Source organism: Corylus avellana, chromosome 4 (assembly GCF_965113065.1).
Source record: "Corylus avellana chromosome 4, dhCorAvel1.hap1.2, whole genome shotgun sequence".
In the NCBI taxonomy this organism is placed as follows: Eukaryota; Viridiplantae; Streptophyta; class Magnoliopsida; order Fagales; family Betulaceae; genus Corylus; species Corylus avellana.
Window position 1 is genome coordinate 20,394,021 of NC_142493.1, and position 17,666 is coordinate 20,411,686.

The window sequence follows — 17,666 nt, forward strand, 5'->3', positions numbered from 1 at the left end:
AAATTTCCTCCTAGACGATCCACACCACAATCTTCCTCTATGAAGCTAATTTGCAACTATTGCAAGCAGCATGGTCACTCTATTGCTAATTGCTACAAGCTCCAAAACAGACGTCAGTCACGAGCTCCTTTCCAAAAAATGGCCGCAGTTGTTTCATCTGGTTCCTCTGCACCTGCATCTTACACTGAGAACCCATCTCAAATCCTCTGCTCTCACTGCATCTGACGTTGATGCACTAATCCATCAGGTTCTGTCTCATTCCTCTACTGCCTTGTCCGTCACATCAGGTAAAAATTCATGGTTCATCGACTCTACTTGCTGTAATCATATGACCCATGACCCCACTTTATTTTCCCAAAAGTCTGCCCTTTCTCTCAATCCTGTCATTTATACTGCTGATGGTTCTAGGTTACTTGTTAGTCATAGTGGGTCTATTTCTTCACCTAATTTGTCTATTAATAACACATATCTTGTTCCCCAATTATCATTAAATCTTCTTTCAGTTGACCAACTTTGTGAACTAGGTTTGGAATTGACATTTTCTAACAGGGGTGTTGATGTGCAGGATCCACAGACGGGTCAACTAATTGGGACTAGCCATAAGATTGGACATCTTTTTGAGCTTTCATTCTTGCAAACTCCTACTCACTTAGCAGCTGCTGTCACAAGACTCACTGCCTCTTTCAACTTATGGCATTCACGTTTGGGTCATGCCTCTCTACCACGTGTCCAACTTCTTGCATCTCAAGGTCATATAGGATTAGTAGATGTAAAATCTTTTGATTGTGTTTCTTGTCATCTTGGAAAACAAACACATTTATCTTTTAATAAAAGTGAGTCTTCATCTTCTGCACCATTTGATTTGGTTCATTCTGATATTTGGGGCCCTGCCCCTGTTCCCAGTGAGGGGGGATCTTGCTATTTTGTTATTATTATTATTATTTTTTTATGATTATTCTCGTTATACTTGGATCTATTTATTACAGCATCGCTCTGAACTCACTCAAGTTTATTAAAATTTTCACCAAATGGTACAAACCCAATTTTCTCGTACCATCAAAATTTTTCGTTCAGATAATGCTAGGGAATATAATGATAAATCTTTTTAAAATTTTTTAAAACAAAATGGGACCCTCTCTCATCGTTCTTGTCCTTACACTTCTCAGCAAAATGGGCGTGCAAAACGCAAACATCGTCACATCTTAGACACTGTAAGAGCTCTTCTCATCTCTGCCTCACTTCTTGAACGTTTTTGGGGGGAGGTTGCTCTCACTGCTATTTACACGATGAATGGTGTGCCTTCCCCAACTATTCACAACCAAATTCCTTATGAGCGCTTGTATGGTAGCACACTTAACTATTCTTTGCTTCGCATATTTGGTTGTATTTGTTTTGTCACTCTTCCTCCACATGAGCATACCAAACTTGAACCCCGCTCTCGCTTGTGTTGCTTCCTTGGTTATGGCATCACTCAAGAAGGTTATCACTGATATGACCCCATTGCCCGACGACTTCGGATCTCTCGCCATGTGGAGTTCTGGGAACATAAAATGTTCACCAGTCAAATGCATTTTCCTCATTCCTCCTCCACATATTCTCTTGTATTCACTGACCCCTCTATTGGCTTATTTCCTGAATCATCTGCAGATAACTCAAGCTCATTGGACGAACCTTCTACGACTGCTTCTAATTTGCCTGATTCGACTACGGATCCTTCTACTGCATCACACACTCCCGAGCCTTCTCATGAACCTCGTTGCCCTGATAGGGTAAGAGCACCACCTGCCCATCTCCATGATTATCATTGTTTTTCTGTTCTTGCTACTTTTCACGAACCTCACTCTTATCGTGAGGCTAGTGCTGACCCTCTTTGGCAGAAAGCTATGTCTGGTGAACTAGATGCCCTCTCTAAAACCCATACATGGGACTTGGTAGATTTGCCTCATGGGAAGTTTGCAGTGGGATGTAAGTGGGTTTATAAAATTAAAACTCGTACAGATGGATATGTGGAACGCTATAAGGCTCGTCTTGTTGCGAAAGGATTTGCTCAGGAGTATGGTATTGACTATGAGGAGACTTTTGCTCCTGTTGCTAGACTGACCTCTGTTAGATCCTTACTTGCAGTTGCTGCTGTTTGTCATTGACAGTTATTTTAGATGGAAGTTAAAAATGCATTCCTCAATGGTGATCTTACAGAAGAAGTCTATATGCACCCCCACCTGGCTATCACCATCTGCCACACAAAGTTTGCAGACTTCGTCGGGCTTTTTATGGTCTCAAGCAGGCTCCTCGTGCCTGGTTTGCCAAGTTCAATTCTGTGGTTGCTCAACAAGGCTTTGTTTCTAGTTCTTATGACTCAGCTCTCTTTCTTCGGACTACTGATAATGGTACTATCTTTATCCTTCTTTATATAGATGATATGATTATTACTGGTGATGACATTTCAGGCATCCGTGCTCTTCAATCATTCCTTAGCCAAAATTTTGAAATGAAGGACTTGTGGACACTCAGCTACTTCCTTGGTCTTGAGGTTACCTCGAGTAATGATGGTTATTATCTATCTCAAGCCAAATATGTATCTGCTCTACTTTCCCGAGCAGGTCTGACAGACAGTAAAATAGTGAGCAGCCTCCTTGAGACCAATGCCAAACTTCTAGCCACGGATGGTTAGCCTTTATCAGATGCTACTCTCTACATGCAGCTAGTAGGTAGTCTCATTTATCTTACTGTTACATGGCATGATATTGCCTATGTTGTTCATTTGGTGAGTCAATTTATGAGTGCACCTCAATCTACTCATTATGCTGCTGTTCTTCGCATTTTGCGCTATGTCAAGGGCACTATGTTTCATGGTCTTCACTTCTCCTCTCATTCACCTCTTGAGCTCCGAGCCTACTCTGATGCTGATTGGGCTGGTGATCCTACTGATTGTCGCTCTACCACTAGATATTGTTTCTTACTTGGAACTTCTTTAATTTCATGGCGCAGTAAGAAACAATCTATTGTTGCTCGATCTAGTACTGAAGCTGAGTATCGTGCTCTTGCTGACACTACATCTGAACTTCTCTAGTTACGATGGCTTTTGTCCGACATGGGTGTTTCTCAGTCCACTAGTTCTCTTATTTATTGTGACAATCGGAGTGCCATACAGATTGCTCATAATGATATTTTCCATGAGCGCACAAAACATATCGAGATTGATTGTCATTTCATCCGCCAACATCTTCAGCATGGTATTTTACATCTTCATTCCGTCATCTCTGCAGATCAATTGGCTGACATCTTTACCAAATCTCATCCACCGGGACGACTCAATGATCTTATCTCCAAACTCAAGTTGGCTTTGCCCCCTAGAGTTTGAGGGGGGAAGTTAGAATATTATATTTCCGCAATATTATATTCCCGTAATATTCTCAATATATTACAAAAATATTTGATACCGTATTCATTATTGTAAATATGCTGATTTTATATGATTTTGTAATTATTGTAATTCCTTTCTTTTAGGGCCTCATTCAACTATAAATAGGTCATTCTATTGTACAATTGAACACACATCAGAAATACAAATTTCTTCTCTACAATTATCTTTCCATTGTCTTTTTCTACATCCACAAACATGGCTAGTAGCTACAGAATTTAGGGCTATGCAAAATAACCACTTATCACTTGCCAGCCGAGTATCGTCCGAGAACCAACTAGCACCACCTAACTAGCGGCTAGTAGGCAGTAGACTTTTTTCATAGTCGACAAAGTTGGTTCGGTAGCGAGAATAAATTTTAGGAAGTTGGTATTTCAATTGACACCAAATCGAATTTATCATTTAAAAAGCTTTTCTTATGGCATTAACCCTTCCTCTAGGTCAGTCAGCTCTGTCTTTGGCATTTGAGAAGTTTCGGGGGAGGAAATCATGCACTAGGTAGAAGAAGATGATGAAAAATGCATAGCATTGTGTTTAGCATTAAAATAATTCCTTTATGTTATGCTTTGATAGAGAAACCCATTATTGTCTTCGAGAAATAGTTGTCATGTGCCATTTTTTGTTTTTTTATTATTCACAAAGCCACATGTTCTGTCCTTATGATTTTCCACTTCCCCATAATTCGCAGGTCTCATCTTCTCTTCCCAAGACAACCCACCTTCAATTCTTCTTCATCTCCACCGTCCACACTTCCCATATCCACTCTTCAAAATCACAGCTCATTTCCCTTAATTTATGCTACCAACCAACCACATCTCAATCATGGTGCGTTTTGCTTTTTACCAATGCCAGTTATCATCTCTTCAACTTTTATATATCTCTTCGTTTGGGTGTCTCTGCCTTGAACCTAGAAGATGCAAAGGCCTCCACCAAAAGACTACTTATTTTTTTATGTTGATCATTTGTTGTTGTTAGTAGTTTTTTGCTTTACACACAACTGCATAATGATTTGCTTTGTCACAAACAAAACAATTGACCTTTTTTTTATTTTTTATTAGTAAATGAGTTGTGTTGAATTTTTTTCTTATTATAATTCCAAGTTTTTCCTTTAGGCTTATGATCAAATTTCTTGTAGTGTTGTGGAGACCTACTATATTCCTCTTCTACTAAATTAGCTTTGTTAACCTTCTCCAATGACCTATTCATTTCATTTTAATATGTACTATGGTTTGTTGAAGACTCATGAAAGCCTTTCTTTTGTTTGAAATGGAGTTTATACTCTTTCCAAGAGTCCAAAAATTTTTCAACAAGACATGGGTCACAAAATTTTCTGGTTGACCATCACCTCTTTGGCCAATTCGGCCACTATGTTATGAAACTCATGAATTTGAGAAGTAATACTCTTCTCATCAATCATTTGAAAGTGTAAGAAATTGCTAGATTTTTTAGTGCCGTCATCCTCAATGACATATCTATCAACTAATTCATTTAATAAATCTTTCGCAATAATAAAGTCGCAATAAACATCAAACAATTCATTAGATAAAACATTCAATATATTATTCGTGCATAATTTATTAGACATCTCTCAATTTCTTAACTCTCAGGATTGTTCTTTAGATTCCTAATCCGGTCTAGGCACAGTTAAAACACTAGAAATTTTATAAAATCTAAAACTGCAATAACCTTTTATTGCCAATGTTCAAAATTATTTCCATCAAAATGTTTGCTTTTTGTAGCATCCGGAAGAACTTTTATCCGCAACAAGAATTTGTGCATTCATACGTCAACCTTTAAGATTATTTTAAAAAATTTTGGATGGTGCAAAAATTATGGTTGATACTGAATAATATTAATCCGAAAAAAAAAAAAAAAAATTGATACTAAGATAAATAGAATGCAATTAAAAAGTAGAGCAAGGAAATAATTCACAATGCTATAGAATAACGTAAGAGCGTTGCCTTTAAATGTTGATTTCATGCCTCTCGAAGTGTGTAAGTCGGTACAATTGGTTCTCATTACACACAATCTTCCAAAACTGGACTATAGCGTATGCTTTTGTTAAGGACACACTTCCAGTTGGAATATTTTATATTTTCTAAATTAGGTCTATTAATATTTTCCTTAACAAGTTATTTTTCTTTATGCTAGAATATTTTTATTCTCCATTATTATATTTCCTTGTAAGGTTTAGTTTCTTCCTTAATTAGTTTAGGTCTACTCTAAGGTTTCTTGGTCACTACTCATTGTCTCTATGTAAATAGAGAATTATGTAATATTGTTTAATATAGTGAATATACAAGGTTGTCTCTCTATATACAATATTTTGTATATAGTGAATATACAAAATGTTTGCTTTTTGTAGCATCTGGAAGAACTTTTATCCGCAACAAGAATTTGTTCATTCATACGTCAACCTTCAAGATTATTTTAAAAATTTTTGGATGGTGCAAAAATTATGGTTGATACTGAATAATATTAATCCGAAAATAAATAAATAAATAAATAAATTGATACTAAGATAAATAGAATGCAATTAAAAAGTAGAGCAAGGAAATAACTCACAATGCTATAGAATAACGTAAGAGCGTTGCCTTTAAATGTTGATTTCATGCCTCTCGAAGTGTGTAAGTTGGTACAATTGGTTCTCATTACACACAATCTTCCAAAACTGGACTATAACGTATGCTTTTGTTAAGGACACACTTCCAATTGGAATATTTTATATTTTCTAAATTAGGTCTATTAATATTTTCATTAACAGGTTATTTTTCTTTATGCTAGAATATTTTTATTCTCCATTATTATATTTCCTTGTAAGGTTTAATCTCTTCCTTAATTAGTTTAGGTCTACTTTAAGATTTCTTGGTCACTACTCATTGTCCCTCTGTAAATAGAGAGTTATGTAATATTGTTTAATATAGTGAATATACAAGGTGTAGCCCACACGTGTATATCCGATTCCACGATCTTTTCTTTTTCTTTCATATTTTAGTATTATATATATATATATATATATATATATATATAACACTTCCAAACATGAAGGTCAAATAAAAAACTCTTTGTATGATTTTTTCCAAATGAAATTTAGAATTGAGAGGCTTCAATGTAAAAGAAGATAAATTTCTTCTTTAATTGCTAAAGAGAGAATATAGGACAAAAGAAGTTTTTTATTTCTAAAAAAAAAAATGTGCTTTTTGTCAAAAAAAAAAAAAAAAAAATGTTGCAGTCATGACTATCGGGGCACATGAGAGGACTTTCTTTAATAGATGTGAGTAGCTGATGACTTTTCCAAAAAGTCATGAAAGTGCGTTAGTCATCAACGGTCATAACGTAAGCCTTGACCAAACGATTAAAAAAAAAAAAAAAAAAATCAATAGCTTTGTAAAACAATTTTAATGACTAATGGTCATAAGAATCTTTGGCTTATAAAAAAATTCTATAAAAAAAAAAACATAAGCTGAATTTTATTTTATATGCTTATGAACATGCCTTAAACAATAAAACATGTCTTAAACAACTAAATAATTAAGAATGTTTGTAACATTACAACATCATTTTGAATCAATGGCAGTAATAGCAAAGAACTTGTGGTTTAAAATAAATTATACAAAATTATACGAAAGGCTATAGAATCCCATCAAGATTACAAAGATGCGCAGAGGTCAAAGCACATAAGAAGGAAGGTTTGCCATTGCTGTAAGGCCCCTTCCGGGGGATTACTAAAGGTAAGTTAAGATGTTGCGGTAAATACACATAATAAGAAGATGGGCATTGGAGCGATTATACATGATTCTATTGGGGGGAGGGTGTTGGCCACTTTGCTTTAAGGGCATTAATATTACTGATATGGTTGTTGCAGAATTTGTTTCGCATTAATTTTTGCTAAAAAGATGTTGTGACATAAGGTGGAACTTGAATGTGACGTGTTATAGGTGGTGCAGACATTAGGAAATAACGACAAAAATTTGTGTCGTTATGGCCAATTAATCGATGATGCTCGCAAGGTGCTTAATGATTTCAACAATGGAAGGTATATCATATAAGAAGGGCTGAGAACCAAAGAGCTCATAAGCTAGCCAAGAATACACTCTCATTTAGAGATGACGTGATCAACGTAGATGAAGCCCCTCTGTGTAATGAAATGGATGATTGAATGGTTAAAAAACCTAAAATAAAAAATTCAAATTAATTGTTGTTTGTAGAGAAAAACTATATTTACCCCCTATACAATTTGCAATGTCTCCCATATGTTTAGATATTTTTTGTTAAATCCAATGGAAGGAGTCGTGTGATTTAAAATGACAAAAATATCCTAAAAAATAAAAATAAAAAAACTTTCAGGGCTAGTCATGAGTCGCGCCAAAACCATGACTAGATTGTGGGTCACTTCCTGATATTTTTTTTTTACGAATTTATGGAATATAATTGACATTATAAGTCAAGTGTGGGTCACGTGATGCGCTTCCCAACTACGTTAACCAAAAATTTAATAGTAGAAAAACACTACAAATTGAGTGATAAATTAATATGGTAGATCACTAAAGTTTGAAAAAGACAAAACAAATTACATGGTAGTCTATGAGGAACATGTCTAGTTTCCCTTATTTATTGTTATCCTAATAAAAGGGTTCTATTTTTAATTTCTTTGTTTTCTTACAAACAAAACTTGGCTTTGATTGTTGTTGTTTTTTTCTGCCACCAAATATTGGGATATTGATTTTCTTGAACCACTTTTAAGAATCATATAGAAATCGAAAGCTATGTTTATATATTAGTATATTACAGATATTTTGTTCTAGGTCATCGATGTTCATCATCCAGGATGACCCCAATGTTTCTAAGGTACGTAATTCCCGGCCAATTCAATTACAGCTGTTTCTAGTTTATTTTTTTGGAATTTTAACCTTGGTGTTTGTCGTTATGAGCTCAGCTTTGTGTTTTTGTAGAAATTTGGGCAAAGGAAAAATAGGAACCTTGATCGAGTAATGTTAAAAGGAGTTTATTTATTTTTTTGTTAATTAATGTGATTTTTAAAATTATTACTATTTTAATTTATCATAAATTTAATTATAATTTTAAAAATATAAAAAGGATAAATATATTATATGTATTTTTTTTTTAATGTCCGCAAAAGACGGAGATGAGAATTCAAACTAGTGACCTCCACTTCATTAGGCATGATCCCAACCGATTGAATTACCTCTTGGAGACGAGTAAATATATTATAAGTCCCTAAGTCAACCCGCCAAAATTTTTTTTCAAAAATTTACTCTCTAAGTCAATCAAAATGCCAATAAAATCTCTATTGTCAAATTTTTTTAACTGCCCTTAGAGCACACCAGATTTCACTATATCACTAGAATGAACAAGAAAATTTGGATTAGTTGATCTTACTCACATTGTGTATCTCTCACACTCCTGAAAAATACACACTCTGTGTTTGGCCACTCTCAGAAAAATACTACTCTATTTCTTGCTCTCTTGAAAGCTCTCTCTCACTTCCTCACTTTCTTCTCTTATCTTTGTAGGGAAAAATATAAAAAAGCCCCCCAAACTATCATCTGTTTTCGATTTAGCTCCTAATTTTTTCCATCTTTGTAAAAAGCTCTTGCTTGTTGGTGTGTTGAAGCAAATGAGAGACATGGCTATTTATAGCCGTATGAGAATCAACTTCCTCCTACACATTAAATGGGCTTGCAGCATTTTTCTTCTTCAAGAATTGATGACAACCACCACCTTTTGCATTTGTTACTCTTCTTGGCTGCACTGATTTTGAGCTATCAAAATAGCCCACAAGCTTTGACAAAATAAGCTTATTTTATCAAGGCTTCTAGAGGAAAGAAGACTAATGGAGAGAGGGAGAAACAAAGTGAGCCACTTTGTCAACAATTTCCCACTTGGCGAACTTTTGAACAAGAGAACCAGCTTTATCGTTGCTCGATATGAAATTGTGTGCCCTTTTTTTTGTCTTCAAGCTAGAAGACCCACTAAAGTTGAGCACAACTTCAGTTTCTCTATAGTTACTGACTTGGTTAGCATGTCAGCGGGATTCTTGTTGCCCTGGATCTTTTCAAGTGTTAACACCTCTTCTTCCAAGAGTGATCTAACGAAGTGATAATGAAGTTCTATGTCTTGAATAAAATGCTGAATTCTTTGCCAGATGTATTGCACTTTGATTGTCGCTGTGCAAAACATTTTTCTCTTGCTTGAATCTCATTTCTGCCAGTAGTCCCTGTAACCAAATCATTTATTTGCTAGCCTCAGTCACAGCTATGTACTCTGCCTCTGTAGTGGATAGAGCAACAATCTTTTGTATCTACGAAATCCAACTTACTATGAATACATATCCGGTAGTGCTCCGCCTGTGATTTACCTCAGCTGCAAAGTCTGCATCTACAAACCCTTGTAGTTTTAACTCGCCTCTTTTGAAGCACAAACATCTATCAATGGTACCCCGTAAATACCTTAGTATTCACTTAACTACTTCCCAGTGCTGTTTTCCAGGATTTGTCATAAATCTGCTCATAGCTCCCACTGCATGAGCAATATCTGGTCTCGTGCAGACCATGGCATACATCAAACTTTCAATGGCTAAGGCATATGGAACCTTAGCCATGAAGTTCTTCTCTTCTTCTGTCTTGAGAGACTGGTCCTTGGATAGTCGGAAGTGATTAGCCAAGCGTGTGCTAATTGGCTTAGCATCACTCATGCTGAACCTTTTCAGAATACGGTCAATATACTCAACCTGAAGAACCTGCAGAACAACAAGAGAGTCCAACTCCTACACCCACACCTAAAAGGTCTGTTTGTCCACATGTATCAAACAGGAAGTACATGAATTTTTGTATCAGTGTAGCTCTTGTACGGAATATATTTCCCCTTATAACGGCGAGATTACGGGTTCACACGGACAGCACGTGTTTTTTTTCGGCTGATCTGGCACGAACTTATTGGTTGCTTTACAGCTCCGGAAAAATTGCCAAACACCAAAACGGATCTCAATTTCAGACCCTTTTGCTTATCGGAGTAAAGAGTCCAACGGAACTGATATACGAAAAACTGAGTTGAGGCGCGTGGTGGTGCGAAAGATAGGGTGCGGCGCGTGATAGATTTAAGCATGGAAGGATTTCTTCGCTGGTGTCAACGACTCTCTACCTCTGCCTCTTGTTCTTCTGCTTCTTCTTCTGCTGCTGTCGTGGACGCCATTGACTATAACAGCCATCATGAGCACTCAACAAACGACGCAGTACAACCATCATCGTCGTCTTCAGAAGATCAGAAGGAGCTGACGATCATCGTGGACCTCGATATCTCGGGCTTGAAGCGGATCAAGGTCCCCGAGCGGACCAATCCCAGAGTCGCCCCCACGGACCCTCATAAGGTCACTCACGCACACAATCTCTCTCTCTCCCTCCCCTCTCTCTGTCTGTCTGTTTGTCTGTCTGTCTGCTTTTGTACGATTCCGATAAACTGATAAGATAAGGCCCGCATATTGAGGAGTTGCAGCTGCAATTAGTTCTGTCCTTTTCTAGACCGAATAATTGATTCAAATTTATATGCGCTGTATCGTTCTATTCTCTCTTTCGCTCACTTTATTTGACTCTAAATAAAACAATTCTTCATTTCTGATCAACTTGTGATTCATTATTGTTTTACTTTTGACGAGTTCAAATTTTGCGTGTTTTTCTTTATTCGTGTGCGCGTGATTGTGCGGATATATGCACATATATATATATATATATATATATATATATATATATATATATATGGTGTTTAAGCAGTCCATATCCTTTTGAGTGCTTCTTTGGAGAACACCGAGAGCGCCGAGCAACTTCGTGCTCTCGGTCGATTTGTTAACCGAGAAACAAAAAGGTTTTTCCGTTTTTATTGTTTTATTTTTTTATTTTTTTATTTTATTTTTTATGTGATTTGGAATTTCTTTGTTTATCAATTTCGTGCGCCTATAATCGTATGAAATCGTATTATCAGCTTCACAAGTTATATGCGCGTATGTGATTGATATCTTGCTCTTGGATAATTTTGGTTGTGAAAATCGCATACATGGAATTTCTCATAGTTTTATCAAGGACACTGAAAATTTACTTAAAGAGTGCAGAGTTAAGTTATTGTTTTATTGTGCTACTTTTGGAATTTGCAATTATAGAATATACTGAAGAACATGGTTTTAGTCTATGCAAGTTTATAGTTTCTGTTTTCCTTCCTTGTAATTGGCCATAAAGGTACTTTATTTATGATCTTTGGGGTTTTGATAAGTCAAAGTTGCCAATCCAAGGTAGAAGTCAAGTTATAATTAACAGATGAATCTAATGGATGAAAGTAAGACTGTGATTAGTCCTTTAATTTACTATCAGATATGGTGTTCTGGTCGAATTGATGCACATAATCAGTTCGTTTTGCCTGTTGATGATAGATCCTTGCTGTACTTCTGCTGTTGATGGCGATTTACCTATTGATAACTAAATTTAGAGGACAAACAAGCGACCCATAAGAAAAACATATTACGATGGATTTGATTTGTTCTTTGGGATGTGAAACTGTCCTGTCTTTCGTATAAGCATTTTCCACATTGTGCTTCCAAATCAGAGGGAAACAAAATTCGTAGAATGCATTCAGATATGAATTTACAGATGTGAGATATTGACACTGACACAGATGGATATTAAGGTTGAGTCAATGTGGTCAAGAGTGATGAAACTCGGGTGAATTTGATCAGGGTGAAGAATATGGTGTATGTTCATGTTTTGATAGTGGTCCAACAATCTTATTTAGGTTTGCTGACAAGTTACAATTTGTTTTGAATTGAATAATCTTTTGATCAATGTAATTTTTGTTCAGCGTGTCTGTGGGTAAACATGCCATAGAAAAAAAAAAGAATATTAGTTTTAAATGGGTACTTTGTTTATTAACTGAAAAGATAGAATCTGTAAATGGTTCTTGAGACATTCTTGGGAATTGTCCATTCCTTTGCTCAAGCATCCTTTCACATGCATGGAACTTGTATAGGATTAAAGGAGATATTCATTATTATGGAATATGTTTCGTGAAAAACTATGCAAGGACTTGAACAAATCTAAATATTATACTTACCTTGTAAGCTATAGAATAATTAGTTCTTCCTCTTCCTTTTTATGACAGAAACTGTATATAATTACATCTGTTTAGATATGCATTAATAATACTATCTTTCTTTTTCTCCTACTTATGCTTTCAATTATTATTTGTACTTGCTTTTGAAGAGTTGCTAACTAAAATTTGATTTACTCAGAGCATGCTTGACAAAGAATTTTTCACAGAATATGGTGAGGCAAGTCAATATGAAATTCAAGAAGTAATCGGCAAAGGAAGCTATGGTGTTGTTGCCTCTGCAATTGATACTCACACTGGAGAGAGGGTAGCTATAAAGAAAATCAATGATGTCTTTGAGCATGTTTCTGATGCCACACGCATTCTACGAGAAGTCAAGCTACTTCGGCTACTTCGACACCCAGATATCGTACAGATAAAACATATAATGCTTCCTCCATCTCGAAGAGAATTTCAAGATATTTATGTTGTGTTTGAGCTGATGGAATCTGACCTTCACCAAGTAATTAAGGCAAATGATGATCTGACACCTGAACATTATCAATTTTTCTTATACCAGCTTCTTCGAGCTTTAAAGTATATACATTCAGGTTGACCTCAATTTTCAATGTGATTTGATAGAATTCTCATGGGCTTTTACAATTCAATGGCTCTGATATATATATATATATATATATATATATATATATATATTTTTTTTTTTCATTTTTGTTTCTTGGCAGCAAATGTTTTTCATCGAGATTTAAAGCCGAAAAATATACTTGCTAATGCGGATTGCAAGCTGAAGATATGTGACTTTGGCCTTGCTCGTGCATCATTTAATGATGCCCCCTCTGCTATTTTCTGGACTGTATGTCTTGCTTTCATTATAAAAGTCATGAAGTGCCATTCTTTTTCTTTTAATGCTTTATAAAGCCTATGCATCTGCTGACTAAGTTTATTGTCTAAGGATTATGTGGCAACTCGATGGTACCGTGCTCCTGAACTCTGTGGTTCATTTTTCTCCAAGGTGAGTATTACAGATTATGTTTCCTATGATTTCAAGTTCAAATGATTTGTCCTATTGACATACATACATTCATGCAAACATGAGCTTTACTTCACTGAGAGCTTTGAAATGGTTTTCTCTGGATATGTGTTTAAGCTCTAGGAGACTGTTCACTTCAGTGTGCTTAGAACCTTTAATGGTACTGGATAATGATAAGCTATACCAAAGCATGCATATATAGCAAAACATGAGCTTTACTTCATTGAGAGCTTTGAAATGATTTTCTCTGGATTGTGCTTAAGCTCTTGGGGACTCTTCACTTCAGTGTGCTTAGAACCTTTAATGGCACTGGATAATGATGAGCCCTTACTAATGAAGTCCATTGAAATTTAAAGATGCTATATAACCTAGTATGCAAAAAAACTTTGAGTCTTAAGATCATGTCTCTAACCTGGTTATAGTTTCTCTGGACTATGTTTGATTTGGTAGACTGATTTTCTAGAATGATGAATTTCTTGCTGTTGTTTTATGATGTTGATTAATCCGGTTTCTTCAGTGGGCGAGTTCTACATACTGTCTTCTTTGATATGTATAGAACTAATCCCTCTCAGATTTTGGTAATGCATTTTCATTAATTGTTTTTTGCAGTACACGCCCGCTATTGATATATGGAGCATTGGATGCATATTTGCAGAAATGCTAAAAGGAAAACCCTTGTTTCCTGGAAAAAATGTGGCACATCAATTGGATCTCATAACTGATTTACTTGGCACTCCTGCTGCTGAATCCATATCAAGGGTCTGTTATCTTTTTCTGTCTCTTTTGCCATTACATTGCTCTTAAAATAATTGTTTCAAAATATTTAAGTGGTTGTTTTGTTAAATTCCTACTCAGATCTATTTTAAACTTATGCTCCTGATTGCTCACCAATCGGGTTGTTTGTATTACCTGCAGATTCGGAATGAAAAGGCTAGGAGATATCTAAATAGCATGAGTAAAAAGCCTCCAACTCCTTTCTCACAAAAAATCCCCAATGCAGATCCATTGGCTCTTCATTTACTAAAGCGTATGCTTGCGTTTGAGCCCAAAGATCGCCCATCTGCTGAAGAGATAAGATTTTAGTAAACTGATTGTTTTCAGTTGCATTTTAAAATTTTCTTAGTTTTAAATATGGTTAGGCATCGTATATATCTATTTTTCCTGACACTAGCGCTTGTTTCTTTTCAGGCATTAGCTGATCCATATTTCCAGGGGTTGGCGAATGCAGACAATGAACCATCTAGGCAACCAATTTCGAAACTCGAGTTTGATTTTGAAAGGAGGAAGTTAGTAAAAGATGATGTAAGAGAGTTAATTTATAGAGAGGTATGGCTACTGTGATGGTAGGGCTTCAGTTGTGATTTATATCTTGATTTGACGGTGTTCTCCTACACTTGCCATTTACTTATGGTGTAAATCTCTAAGCATACAGATTTTAGAGTATCATCCACAAATGCTGCATGAGTACCTTGAAGGTGGAGATCAAAGTAGCTTCATGTATCCTAGGTACTATTGTCATCATTACTACTACTTTTACTTTCAATGTTGATGATGATGGGTGTGCGCACGCATGCATGTATATGAGTGAGTGAGTGAATCCATCAGAAAATAAGGATCCCCCTAGATGTCATGGTGATTGGGAGGGCCCAGGTCTCAGCTTCCTATGGGCTTGTTTGATCAAACTTTTTAGAGGGTACTTTTTGCTTTTTGGTCGTAATGTGACATAAAAGTGAAAGGAGTTGTAAGTGTTTTGTATGTTGAGTTGGTTGTTAATGTTTTTGCTTTTTTGCTAAAACACAACAGCTGTCCTAAAAACTTTTAATGCTGTGTGTTCCATATATGCACTATGGGTTATCTTGTGATAGTAAGGAGTGCAAAAGACACGTGGAAAGTTCCCATAGAAGGCTTTGAAAATGACTATTATCACCATTTAAAACAACAAAACACTATTTTCTGATTTATTGTGGATCTCGGTACCTTACCAATTTTCTTCAATCTTGGTCATAATAAGTACAAGTTACTGTGTACTTCCCAACTTCAGGAACAAGGGAATATTGTGGTTTGCCACTTGACATTGCTGCAAAATTAACTTTTTGCATGACACAAAATCCTGTTTCTTCTTGAGAGAACTATTTTTACTTAGAGAGGAATTCTTTTGCACGATCTAATTTGATCAAATCATGATAAACTTTTCATGTTGATGGTGTTTTTTTTTTTTTTCCTTGTTTTGTCCTAAATGAGTTTTATGTCAACCCAGTGGACTTGATCGATTTAAGCGACTATTTGCCCATCTCGAGGAACAATATGGTAGAGGTGAAAGAAGCACTGCACTACAAAGGAAGCATGCCTCCTTGCCTAGGTCAAGTGTTGAACAAAATATGTTTATCTTTCTGATTGCTATGCAATTTGTTTGATTCTATTATCTTTTCCCCACTGATTGTTACCCTTTCTATCAACCAGGGAAAGGGTTTCTGCACCCAAAGATGAGACTACTGACCAAAATGGTAATTGTAAAAAGAGTAATGCAGCTTCAGCTTCTCGTGCAACCCTTCAGAGCCCTCCAAGGTCAGAAGGGATTGTGACAGCTGAATATACTTACCAAAATGCATCAGCTATGCAGAATGGCTCTAGCATTAGTCCTCACAGCCTGTTGAAGAGTGCTAGCATTAGTGCTTCTAAATGTGTGGGTGTAAAAGGAAAGAATTGTGAGGTAAGTATTCTCTGAATACATACTAAATTCTATTTGTTGTGATAACTCACACATCATAAAAAACACTTTCCTTTTCGATCTCCGACCCCCTCCACCAACCCCCTCCCCACCCCCCAAAAAAAAACCCTTTTTCTCCTTTCGTGATGTTACGTATATGTTTCCTCTTATGAAGAGTGTAGTAGAGAATGAGGTACTATTGTTTGTGTGTTAGAACGTTTTGTTGCTTGTGTTCTTTTATTGACAAGATGAAGATCACTGGCTATGTGAAAAGGAAGCTTGAATTGTGTGGTGTGGGACACATAAATGTAACTCTGCATCCTCTGTTATGTGATCTCTGCTGTATTTCATTGCAGGAAGAAACAATCCAGGAACAAGATGAAGCTGTGGTTAATTGTTTCCCGTAGAAAATCACAACACTATACCCCCTAGAATTATACTTCTGATCTGCGCATGGGATAGCTTTGTTTTTACACGCTAGGCCCATAAACTCCCCCTGTTTGTGGGTGGTTGTAGTATTTATAGTGATACTAATTGTGGATTTTTGTTTTCCTTTTATTTTTTTCATTTTATGGCTGGGACTTTTCGTTGGTGTCTTTTATTAACAATACTGAACTATTGAATTATCCTTTAGCTGTTATATGATATGAAAACTTAACATCTATCGAGAAGAATTGCAACAACCCAGGAAAAGCACTAGCAATCTAAAAAGGCTAGGCAATATGCAATTCACTAAAATTACCTATAAAGTTCAATCTCACCTAGTAAGGAACCAATGTCAAATTTAGCACCTATGAGTACCTTTATAATTTACTCACTTTATGTGGGCTAATCATCTTTCTAACGTGAGATTGACGTTATTAAGTTGCTCTGATACCATTGGTAACAACTTAAAAAAAGTGTTAACTACATCTATGCTATCGCTTCAAAGTAGGTAGTTAAGTTTCAATTAGAGTTCTTTGAAATTATTTATAAGCTCAATCCCACCTATTAAAGAACTAATGGGAGAGGTAGCATCATTGAGTGCTTTTATAATCTATCCACTTTATGTGTAGACTAATTATCTTCTCAATTTAGGACTGAGATGTTGCAAGAATGATATTGTTGACATAGCTTTGCTCGGTCTCTGTGATACTTCTTGGAACTTTATTTATTCATTTTATTAGGGGTATTAAAATGTAATCATATTTGGCATAACTAGTAAGCCTGAAGATTTGTGCTTTTAACCTTATGAAGTGTGGAAGGATACCATCAGAGATTTTATGTGCTTCAGTCTTCTTATACCTTGCTAAAAATTTCCATTCGGTCAATTGAACCATTGCACCCCATCCCTAAGTGTTGGCCCAGTGGTGCAGGCTTTGGTCTTTGGCAGTAAAAGTTCATCAAGGTTAGGGTTCAAA

At 35.9% G+C, this 17,666-nt stretch overlaps 1 protein-coding gene across 3 annotated transcripts; it reads left to right on the forward strand.

Annotated features, from left to right (window-relative positions):
* The first annotated feature begins 10,367 nt into the window (after positions 1 to 10,367).
* MPK17 (MAP kinase 17) lies at positions 10,368 to 16,906 on the forward strand. Of its 3 annotated transcripts, none has more exons than XM_059589801.2 (11): positions 10,383 to 10,808; positions 12,714 to 13,122; positions 13,255 to 13,382; positions 13,482 to 13,541; positions 14,169 to 14,318; positions 14,475 to 14,628; positions 14,746 to 14,885; positions 14,992 to 15,065; positions 15,817 to 15,918; positions 16,020 to 16,269; positions 16,623 to 16,906. In XM_059589801.2, the coding sequence occupies exons 1-11, from the start codon at positions 10,545 to 10,547 to the stop codon at positions 16,671 to 16,673; spliced, it is 1,782 nt and encodes a 593-aa protein (XP_059445784.2). In that variant the 5' UTR covers positions 10,383 to 10,544; the 3' UTR covers positions 16,674 to 16,906. The 3 variants fall into 3 exon arrangements, with proteins under 3 accessions (XP_088371213.1, XP_059445784.2, XP_059445785.2); XM_059589802.2 differs by lacking the exon at positions 10,383 to 10,808 and adding an exon at positions 11,202 to 11,299; XM_088515087.1 differs by lacking the exon at positions 16,623 to 16,906 and having other exon boundaries at positions 10,368 to 10,808; positions 16,020 to 16,616.
* Positions 16,907 to 17,666: the final 760 nt, after the last annotated feature.

Excerpts from the sequence above, each read along its gene's own strand:
- MPK17 (XM_059589801.2), top strand. The coding sequence starts at position 10,545 with ATGGAAGGATTTCTTCGCTGGTGTCAACGACTCTCTACCTCTGCCTCT. Across the intron at positions 13,542-14,168 it reads GTGGTTCATTTTTCTCCAAG|TACACGCCCGCTATTGATAT; the intron begins GTGAGTATTACA and ends TGTTTTTTGCAG. Across the intron at positions 15,066-15,816 it reads AGTAGCTTCATGTATCCTAG|TGGACTTGATCGATTTAAGC; the intron begins GTACTATTGTCA and ends ATGTCAACCCAG.